The following is a 10,067-nucleotide window of genomic DNA, read 5'->3' on the forward strand; positions in this document are numbered from 1 at the left end:
AACAAGAGTAAATTTGACCCATGAGAATTACTTTGTTTTGTATTTAGATGATTATGCACGGCAATGATTAGAACTCAATCCCTTTTGGCATCCATATCTCTCCTTTGTTGCTGCACTATTTTTGAAGGTGGGTCTCCCTCTCATCAAAGATTGACGTTAGCACTTTTGGCTTTTGGAAGGCATGAGACAGAAAAACCTCCTGCATTGACTTGTGGTGCAATTGCCTTACGTGGCTGCATACTATTGCAGCCTTAGTACTTGACTAGTTGTTGAATCGTTGATGCAAGGATTGGTGGTCAACCTTGTTAGCAAAGATGCATGTCTATGTTTACATATGCAATATAATTGGTGTGATGCCACAAACACCATCATGCTACCCCATCTTTTTTGCATCCATGCTGGAGCTGGGCCTCTCCTCTAATTAACAAAAAGAATCCCATCATAAACCAAAACTTTTGTTTCACTTTAGTGCCTTCTTTTGCACTGTGAAGATCGAACAAATATTCTGTTACATTTGCCAGCTAAATTGTCTAAGCAATTGATAGATTTTCCAACTTTTGTTGAATACACGGCATCATGCCTGGTCCTTGAAAATTATTTAGTAATTAAAATTGTGCTTTTAATGGCTGAATGAGAATAGTATTCTTATTTCCTGTAGAGACAGAGAGAGAGAGAGAGAATAGTATACCTATTAAAAGACGTAACGCTGTCTTAACAGTTTTGAGTTCACTGTGGAAGTGGCACATCTTTTCTTACACATTATATACATTTGGTTTATTTTTTTAATTTCTATTTTACTTTATATATTTTTAATAATTATAAAATATCTTATTTTTAAGTTGTTTCTAATTGTTCTTAAGATGTTAAGAAAGAAACAATGAAAACAAATAATAGTATTTTATAGTTTAGCAAATATTTAAAACTAAGAAATAAAAAATAATGTGATTTTTTATTATCATTTATCAATGGAGGATTGCAATTTGTTACGAAGAGATTGCAATACGAATTGTAAGGAAAAGCATTAAATCAATCACATGATTATTTGTCACAAAAACATCGGTGGTGTTATTTGTCACATAAAAATTAAAAACTGGTCACGTAATTCTTGTATCAATGTTGTCTTTTGGCAAATCCAGCATTTTGCTTATCAGTGCATGTTTGCTATCTCTTTGTATGCTTATTTCCATTTAATGTTTAACGCTTTCAATTATATTATTTTATGTCCTTGATTTAAATTTTTAATAACTTTTTTTTCTCTTCAGTTTACGAAAAGAACTTTCAGTAAACTTGGTTATTTATTGTAAAATAATCTAACCCAAATATACAGACCCTTAGTTTTGCCACTTTTTATTGCACTTTCTTTGTCAGAACCTCTTTATAGTACGGAAATGGGTCATTAAACCAGTCTTAGGCCCAGTATTTGTACAATACAACTTGAGGCCCAAATAGGCATCCTGGGTAAATCGAGAGCAAAACCACAATGTTGGCCCAAACCCTCTATGAAATGTAGGGGTTCATGTCATGGATCTTCATTTATGTTTAGAGTATGTTGGCAAAAAGAGTCAAACCAGAAGCAGACATGTGTCCATATATAAGGAGCTTATACTGAGACACATTGCTTTGGTTATGTCTTCTCGTGTGGAAACGCTTCTGTTATGCCATAACATGGTCTTGTCTTTTGCCTTTGGAGTTAAATTCTCTAGTTACGTGCCTCCCTCTGGCTTCCAATGACCTGAGCTCCACCCTACCACATCAAACAACAAAATTCCCCATTTACGTTTTCTCATCACTGGTACTAGTTTTCTGATCTCTTACCAATTCTTTTGGTACTAGTTGCTCTTTAATCTTTATTGTGATAGGAATTCTAATATAGCAGTTAATAGCAGGTGAGGTTAAGTTGATCAGAGGAAGAGCCACACAATTTTTTGACTTATTTTGTGCTGTATCATATTTCTTTAAGTATACCAAAAAGGTAGCTTTACTTCATTGACTTTATATTTGTATGCTCTATTCCTAACCCCACTTTCTGACTCTTAGCAGACAAAATGTCAGCTGGACAAGATGGATTTCTAAGCAGACCCAAGGCAGAATGGACACCCACACGTGATGCATACTTGGTTGAACTTCTTATTGATCAACACAAGAGTGGAAGAACAGCTTACAATGAATTCAAAAATGAAGTCATAAAGTCTGTCACATGGGAGTTCAACAAAAGGTTTGGCCTCAACTTGGAAGAGAATCAGATCAAGAATCGCTACAATGTTATGAAGAAAGATTATGGTATTGTCAAGACACTGCTTAGTCACAAGGAATTTGTGTGGGATGAAACTCGCCATACGGTTGTGGCTGACGACAAAGTATGGGACAATTATATTATGGCAAGTAACTATATATCTACCAAGCATATGTTTCAAAATTTGTTTCAACTTGATTTCATATACACAAAATTACAAAAGGGGTTATTATTACTTATTATGTTTTGCTCATTAGAAAAGTTTGTGTTACTACATTTAGGTAAGATGTGAGGCAAGACCTTTTAGACGCAAGAGTTTCCCACTCTATAAACAAATGTCCATCATATTTGAAGGCGAAAGAGGAATTCCAAAGGGCCAATTTCCCAGTGGAGCAATGGCCACAGCAGAAGAAGGAAACAGCAACACAGAAACAGTTCGGTCTTCAGAGCCATGTAACATACCAACACAAGTAATTGATGGTACCCTTGATTCTGATTCAATAATCCGCATCAACGAGGTGCTAACCAAGAAGCACAAATTTATCAATCCAGCAGAGTCAATTCGCAAGAAAAGAGCACACCTCAAAATTGGGGAAACCATAGAGAACACATTGTATGAGGTTTTCACAGCAGCCAAGTCCAAAGCCAAGCAAAGAAATGCATCCAATGCAACAACAATGTACAAGAATTGCTTGGAGGAGTTGCAGAAATTGGAGGAATTGGATGACAATGAGTTTGCAAAAGCTGTTAATGCACTTAAGGATGACAAAAATGCTATTGCTTTTATGACAATAAAAGGGCATAGGCGTTTAACCTGGTTAAGGTCTCTATGGAACTCAGAGTAACGTGTAGATTTTTAATTTTCATACTGTTGCGGGCATATCTTAGATAAACTTGTCGTCATTTAAGCCTTGCATGTTTCTTCACACCCTATTTCGTTGAGATTATTATATTTGTTTACACATTTGTTAGTATGTACTTCAATTTACATTATAATGCTACTATCATACTATGCCTTTATGGTACATTCTGTTATATTTTATACCATAGTCACATATTGCAAATGAAAGTGCAATGTCTTGGAACCTGGCTCACACAGCTAAAAAACATGGGGTCCCATACTGAATAGGGTTGGGCTGCTGTCGTGTTCATTTTTTTTAAAATAATAATAATAATAATAATAATAAATAACTCAGACTCATCACAATACAAATTGATGGATATATTGGCTATAAACCTCGAGGCTTTCCTATCAAATCGCTAAATTATTTATTAAAGCAAATTTGTACAGAAATTAAATTATGCCTAGTTTGATGATATGTTTGGGTGTGGTGTTAGCTGCTAACATTATTTAAGAATCGTAGGATCAGCCTAAAATACAAAAGAAAAGACTTAAGGTTAGCAATATTATGGTATGGTGGATTCATATATCATCACAAGTGTATATAATCTCCAGCTAAATGCCAAAGATAAAAGGGGAAAATATACATTAAAAAAGAAAAAGAAAAGGAAAGTTAAATTTTTTATTAAGGTAAGGGTATATTATTGGAGCAAGAAACAGTGAATAAGTGAGTGAGGTGGCGAAAACAGAAACTAAGAAGCAAGGAAAAGAAAAGAAAGAAAAAGAAAAGAAAAGTAAAGCAAAAAAGAAGAACCGAACACCACCACGCATTGAACTTCTCAAGAAAGTGAAGAACTGAATCAATCAATCTTTGTTCTTAGGGTGGTATCATCCTTCGTTTTCCACATGGCTCGCCTTCTTCTCTTTCTCATCATTCTCAGCCTCGTCGCGTTATCATTCCTCTCAGGTAACTTCCCAAACCACAAATAAAAAAACAAAAAAACTCAAATTTAAAAATATAAATAAATTTTAAGTTTTTAACACTGAGTGGTGGCTGAACTTGCAGAGGTACAATCAGCATCGTTCAAGATCGTGAACAAGTGCCGCCACACCATATGGCCGGGATTACTCTCCGGCGCCAGCTCGCCGCCGCTTCCGACCACCGGATTCACCCTCAAGAGCGGAAAGTCAAAGACCATAACCATCCCCAAGTCTTGGTCGGGCCGGATATGGGCTCGGACCCTCTGCGCTCAAGGCTCCGACGGAAAGTTCTCCTGCGCCACCGCCGACTGCGGCTCCGGCAAAGTCGAGTGCGTCGGCGGCGCGAAGCCGCCGGCGACACTGGCGGAGTTCACCCTGAACGGCGCCGACGGGTTGGACTTCTACGACGTGAGTCTGGTGGACGGTTACAACCTTCCGATGCTGATCGTGGCGAAGGGAGGGACGAGGGGCGGGTGCAGCGCCACCGGGTGCCTGGTGGACCTGAACGGCGGGTGTCCGGCGGAGCTGAGGGTGGCGCGTGGAAACGGGAGCCGCGGGGGCGTGGCTTGCCGGAGCGCGTGCGAGGCTTTCGGGGACCCCCGCTTTTGCTGCAGCGAGGCGTACTCGACGCCTGACACGTGTGGTCCTTCTGTTTATTCTCTGTTTTTCAAGCACGCGTGCCCACGCGCCTACAGCTACGCGTACGATGACAAGACCAGCACCTACACATGTGCATCTGCTAACTATTTAATCATTTTCTGCCCCTTGCCATATACCAGGTACAATTACTCTTTCCCCATCACCCATCCTTCTTTCTTTTATTATGCACCAGTTAATAAATGTATAAAGTTTGGGTAATTCCGTCTTTTTATTTGAGCGCATCATTGGCATGGAATACAAGATTTTTTTGGAGTGCATAGACATGTTCTTACAAGTTTATGTACAAGTACTTTATCCGTATCTTCTCTCTTCTCTTTTGTTTAGCTGTCCATTTTAGATACATAATTACTGCATGTTATTTTATGTGGACTATAGTTAGGTGCTATTGTTTGATTTTGGGCTATGAAAGGGGAGGCTTTTATGTGAAATAATTTGATGTCCAGGGAAATATAATTAATTGATTACCATGTGCCAATAATTGGACTTATATTGTTCGTTTCTGATGAATAATTGTAGTGATGTTGAAACTTGAAATAAGTCAAATAAACATGCCACGAGTAGATTTGTTTGTATAGAACATAGAAGTATTCATTATTCAAAAAATAGTACTTCTTTTTTAGGTAAGGCAAAATAATACATTTTTATTATTTTTCCAATCACTCATTTGCTCTTTTGGGTTATGGAACAGATCCTGATTACACGAGCTTGAATTATAATTTTGGGAATCCTTTTTCACCGTTTTTATCTTTTCACAATTTTAACAAGTTTAGAAGAAAAATCTTTATCTGACGAGACCTGCAGAAAATGGGGATCCCTGGATTAGTTTAAGACTCCTACTATGTTGGTAGGCTCTTTCTCAAATTAAAATTTGTAATTTAAATATTTAATCTCTCAATTATACTTGTGTTTTTTCTTTCCATGTTCCAATAAACGCACATATTTGTGTGCTTAAAAGTGAGAGTGCCTCCTTAATAAAAACTTTTCTTACATGTGAGGTTCTTAATTTCCACGAAATTCCGCTTTCCAAATTTGCTTTTCCTTTTCATGGCCGACATCTCACCCCTGAATCGCGTAATAAGATAGAAACAGATGAACGGTGTAGATCTTTTGTTCTTCTACACATTTTTTTAAATGTGATCTTCTAGGTTTTTTATTAGGGGAAGACTGTCTACTCCTTTTGAGGATATAGCTAATGACATTAATATAATAACATGCATGCATATATGTTATGTGGTTTTGTGCAGCCAAAAAGTGTTGGGAGCACGTAAAGATGGGGCACAACTTCCTCTGGTAAATAAAACTATGATGTACTTATCAAGGCTACAAGCAAGTGGTTCTTCAACATCAGGTCTGAGTATAGCTTTTATTGCCTCTATTTTGGTGCCTTTCTTCATGTTCTGCCCTCTTTAGCATCCTATATCATATGGATTACGTTTTCAGGTAGATAATAGATAGTTACTCCAAAAATAGCTGCTTCTATCAATTCGATGCTGTGCTGATTCTACTCATCATGCAGGACTTGAAGAATAATATCATATAGGAAACACTGTAAATCCTTTTTCTTTTTTGTTTATGTAGTCTCTTTTTTCACACATTAATACGTCAACATTGCAATAGTTGATCTCTGGCCATCCTTCAGTTCTTATTTCATTAACAGAGGCATTACCAATTTGCCAAGTATTCTGGAGTCAAGATTTTGCTAGCTACGACAGACATACTGTAATAAGTGCAATAGTGTGTACATGAAATAGGTTAATGGAGTGATACTTGGTGCACAATTTTTGGTTTTGATATGCTCACATGTATGCGTGGTATCATCTTATATTCAAGAAAATCTTAAACTCGGGCTTTGGACATAACTTAAGCAACTAAAATGATGAGATTTTATTGAAAAAATATATATTTATTACATCGATCAGAAAATAAAAATATAAACAACATTTTTGTTTTCAAGAAACTCGTCTCATTTTATACGCGTAGAAACAGTTTTAAGAACTGACTATACCGCAGTAAAAAAAACTGATTATATCCATGGGACTAATGTAGAGGAGTATTAGATACGTTTTAGTTTTACATGAAGTTTTAGTCTCTTGGTTTTAATTGTTCATAGTTGGCACTCAATAGTTATTCAATTGTTTGAGACCCTGACTTCAAATTCTCGTTTAGTAATTAACAAAAATGTAATAGAGATGTGATAAATTATTAATTTATGTTGATTCAAAAAACAAAAATTAACTTGTTACATTTTATACATGGTATTTTTTAAAAATATTTTATACATTTTTCGGGTCATGCAGCAAAGACCCACCTCGCCAATGCTCAAAAGTCAAAACTCTGCACTGTGGCAATAGCTCAATACAAAAGCTCAATAGCATTTGGAAGTTACATGAGAGAAAGCAAATTGAAAATAAATATTTAATATTTTCAAACTCCTTTTTAAAAAATAATTAGAAATTCATTTCCAAACATTAAATTTACCTTTGGACGTCTCTCATTGTAAATATATTAGTACCTAAAATGCTAGTTTAAGCTATTTCATTAATAAGAATTATAGAAGTAGTGGGGACAGCAAGGAATCAAATTTGTTTCTCCTTTTTCAGCCTCTATTTATGCCCTTCCAATTAAATAATGACCACGTTATTAAAAACAAAGTAACAATGAAAAGAGAATATTGTCATTTAAAAAAAGGCCTTGGTATATTGATTTGTCAGCATTGCCCTGGTAGTCATTCTTCAATGCAGGCAAATGTCTTGGGTGATACATTTTTTTTACTTGTTAAATTAGGAATTGAATTTTTCTCTCTTTTTTTTTTTTTTAAAAAAAATCACTGTAGAAACTAAAACAGATTGATTCCGAAAGTGCTTAAAAAAAATTCAGCTGAAGAGAATACTCAAGACCAGGAGGCGGTCAACTCCAAGAGCCCGTTTCCCATATCCCAAATATTAGCTTAAAAATAAAGCACACTTCTTCATATATAGCTATTGTTGTTCTTCAATTACAAGTGAAGTTTTACTTCATTTTGCATTTAAATTTACTGTAGATCTCGACGATATACATTTATATATAATCATATATTTATCTAAATAAAACTTAAATTTTAATTAGGGAACACTAATTATTTTTAAACAACTATACATAAGTTTTCTCTTAAAAATAAGGACAAAAGTTTGTCAAGTTTAATAAGAATGAGACTTTTTGTGACTTGTATAGTTCAAAGTAGAGTTTGAGTTACTTTATAATGGTATAATGGATGAATAAAGATTAACTCATGATTTATTAAAAGGGTATTTAAAATACTTAAAAAAGTTAGTTATCTACTAACTATAACTAACTTTGATAGATATAAATTATAACTAATGTTTGATTTGGTGTTATAATCAAAAGAACTTGAATAAATGACATGAAAACTTGAAATTATATAATACTACACAGATTAGCTTTTATAGGAAAGTGAAAATTGGATGTAAATTTTGTTTGACTTGATGGGAATCCAAACAGGCTAAATATTATTGTCTGCACATCACACACTATAGAAAATAATGTTATATCTAATTAAATAATTTAAAGATAACATATTTTATTTTTTTTAATGATTACAACATTATTGTTTGTGGATCACAAGCCGTTGGAAAATAGTATAATAAAAATAAAATAAGCAAACAAACTCATTCCATCCAATTTTAATAATTTAATAGTCTAACGAACTAAAAAAAAAAACTAACATACTTTTATGTGATTGGATGAAATTTTTTTTCATAAGTATATATTCAGTATAATTTCCATATCTGTGTGTGTGAAAAATATATGTTGAGAAATATTAATTCTTTAAATAAATTCAGTATTTTAAAATTTTTAATTTTTAACTTTCAACTAAGTAAAAAGAAGGAAAAAGTAATTAGTTATTTATCCATTACATTTACTTATATTTTCTAAAATGAATAAATTGGATTGAAGTATGAATGCATATTTAAAATTATAAATATATGAATTACTTTGCCAGCTCTTTCCAATATCAAAAAGCATTTGAAGTTTCCATAAATCACGAAATCTTAATAACTTCTTTAACATTTAAAACTGTGCCTCCATCAACAAGTGTGCAATTTACATACTTCCATATTTCTTGAGAAGATGTTGGAATGTATTAAGTACTAACAGACAACGGATATCGTCCATCCGACACAAATATTCTTTGTAAAGAAAGTAACTTTGCATAAGTTAAAATTGAGAGCAAAGTGGGGACTCTTTTTAAATCTTGAACGTCAAAACTAATAACCATCTCCTAACTTTTTTATTTATTTATAATTATTCTGCTTATTTTCTTTTTGGTCAAATGGACCATAAATTCATTATGCTTTGTCTGGGAAAGGATGCTTATATGGTCCTTAAAATTAAGGTTAAAACCTTTATTTGGTCTCTGATAATATTTTTTTGTCTCAATTTAGTTTTATTTTAATTTTTTGTTTTAATTTGGTCTCTAATAATTTAAATTATTGTAATTTGAAACTTCTATCCAAATGATTTAAACGGAGTTAACTGTTGGCCACGTAGATGCCTGGTGGATGCCATGTAGATTCCACGTAGATGATGCCAAATTTCTTGAATAAACCTGGAACCAGAACGGCCCGTTCTGAAACTAGAACGGCCTGTTCTGGTTGCACTGTTAGTGTGTTAATTTTGTACCTGGAACGGGCTGTTCCAGATGTAAAATTAACACACCAATAGTGTAACAAGAATGGGTCATTCTGGTTTCAGAACGGCCCATTCTGGTACATTCATGGTGTGTTCAATTTGCATTTGGAACGGTCCGTTCCAGTTGCAAAATTAACACATAACATGTACAAGCAGAACGGGCCGTTCTGGTTTCAGAACGGGCCATTATGGTTTCAAAACGGGTCGTTCTGGTTCCATGTGTATTCATGAAATTTGGCAGCCACGTATGCATCTACATGGCATCCACCTGACATCCACATGGTCAACAATTAACTTCGTTTAAATCATTTGGACAGAAGTCTCAAATTGCAATAATTTAAATTATTGGGGACCAAATTAAAACTAAAAATTAAAGTGAGACTAAATTGAAACAAAAAAATATTATAAGGGACCAAATAAAAGTTTTAACCTAAAACTAACGTGTTAAATTCTTTTTGACTACGTTGCAAGAAAATTCAAGTTTCTGTTACTTCAGAGAAAAAATTCACAAATCTAAATCACAACTTGTGTGACTTTGCTTTTTTAAGGGGAGGTAGAAGAATGAACAAAAAGTTGCGGAGATTCATTTCTCATCTTGCATTTAACTAGAAAAAAAAAACTAATCTTTCAAGTTAAATAATACATTTTCAAACAACATTAAAA

General features: G+C 34.2%; 2 protein-coding genes across 12 annotated transcripts; both read left to right on the forward strand.

Moving 5' to 3' along the window:
• Positions 1-1,561: 1,561 nt before the first annotated feature.
• On the forward strand, positions 1,562-3,258 carry LOC109799200 (uncharacterized). Of its 7 annotated transcripts, none has more exons than XM_083062896.1 (4): positions 1,562-1,792; positions 1,887-1,972; positions 2,041-2,357; positions 2,515-3,258. In XM_083062896.1, the coding sequence occupies exons 3-4, from the start codon at positions 2,046-2,048 to the stop codon at positions 3,076-3,078; spliced, it is 876 nt and encodes a 291-aa protein (XP_082919022.1). In that variant the 5' UTR covers positions 1,562-1,792; positions 1,887-1,972; positions 2,041-2,045; the 3' UTR covers positions 3,079-3,258. The 7 variants fall into 7 exon arrangements, with proteins under 7 accessions (XP_082919022.1, XP_082919020.1, XP_082919018.1 ...); XM_083062894.1 differs by having other exon boundaries at positions 1,564-1,792; positions 1,884-1,972; positions 2,038-2,378; XM_083062892.1 differs by having other exon boundaries at positions 1,564-1,792; positions 1,884-1,972; positions 2,041-2,378.
• A 510-nt stretch (positions 3,259-3,768) lies between these two features.
• LOC109798931 (Pathogenesis-related thaumatin superfamily protein) lies at positions 3,769-6,493 on the forward strand. 5 transcript variants are annotated; one of them, XR_014428762.1, is made up of 5 exons: positions 3,769-4,041; positions 4,141-4,834; positions 5,404-5,559; positions 5,960-6,063; positions 6,156-6,493. XR_014428762.1 is itself a non-coding variant. In XM_020359369.3 (4 exons), exons 1-4 carry the CDS (start codon positions 3,981-3,983, stop codon positions 6,243-6,245), a joined length of 873 nt encoding a protein of 290 aa, XP_020214958.1. In that variant the 5' UTR covers positions 3,769-3,980; the 3' UTR covers positions 6,246-6,493. The 5 variants fall into 5 exon arrangements, 3 of the variants coding, with proteins under 3 accessions (XP_020214958.1, XP_020214957.1, XP_020214959.1); XR_014428763.1 differs by having other exon boundaries at positions 6,232-6,493; XM_020359369.3 differs by lacking the exon at positions 5,404-5,559 and having other exon boundaries at positions 6,232-6,493.
• The last annotated feature ends 3,574 nt before the right edge of the window (positions 6,494-10,067 follow it).

Source organism: Cajanus cajan, chromosome 8, assembly GCF_000230855.2.
Source record: "Cajanus cajan strain Asha chromosome 8, NIPB_CcT2T_4, whole genome shotgun sequence".
Taxonomy (NCBI): domain Eukaryota; kingdom Viridiplantae; phylum Streptophyta; class Magnoliopsida; order Fabales; family Fabaceae; genus Cajanus; species Cajanus cajan.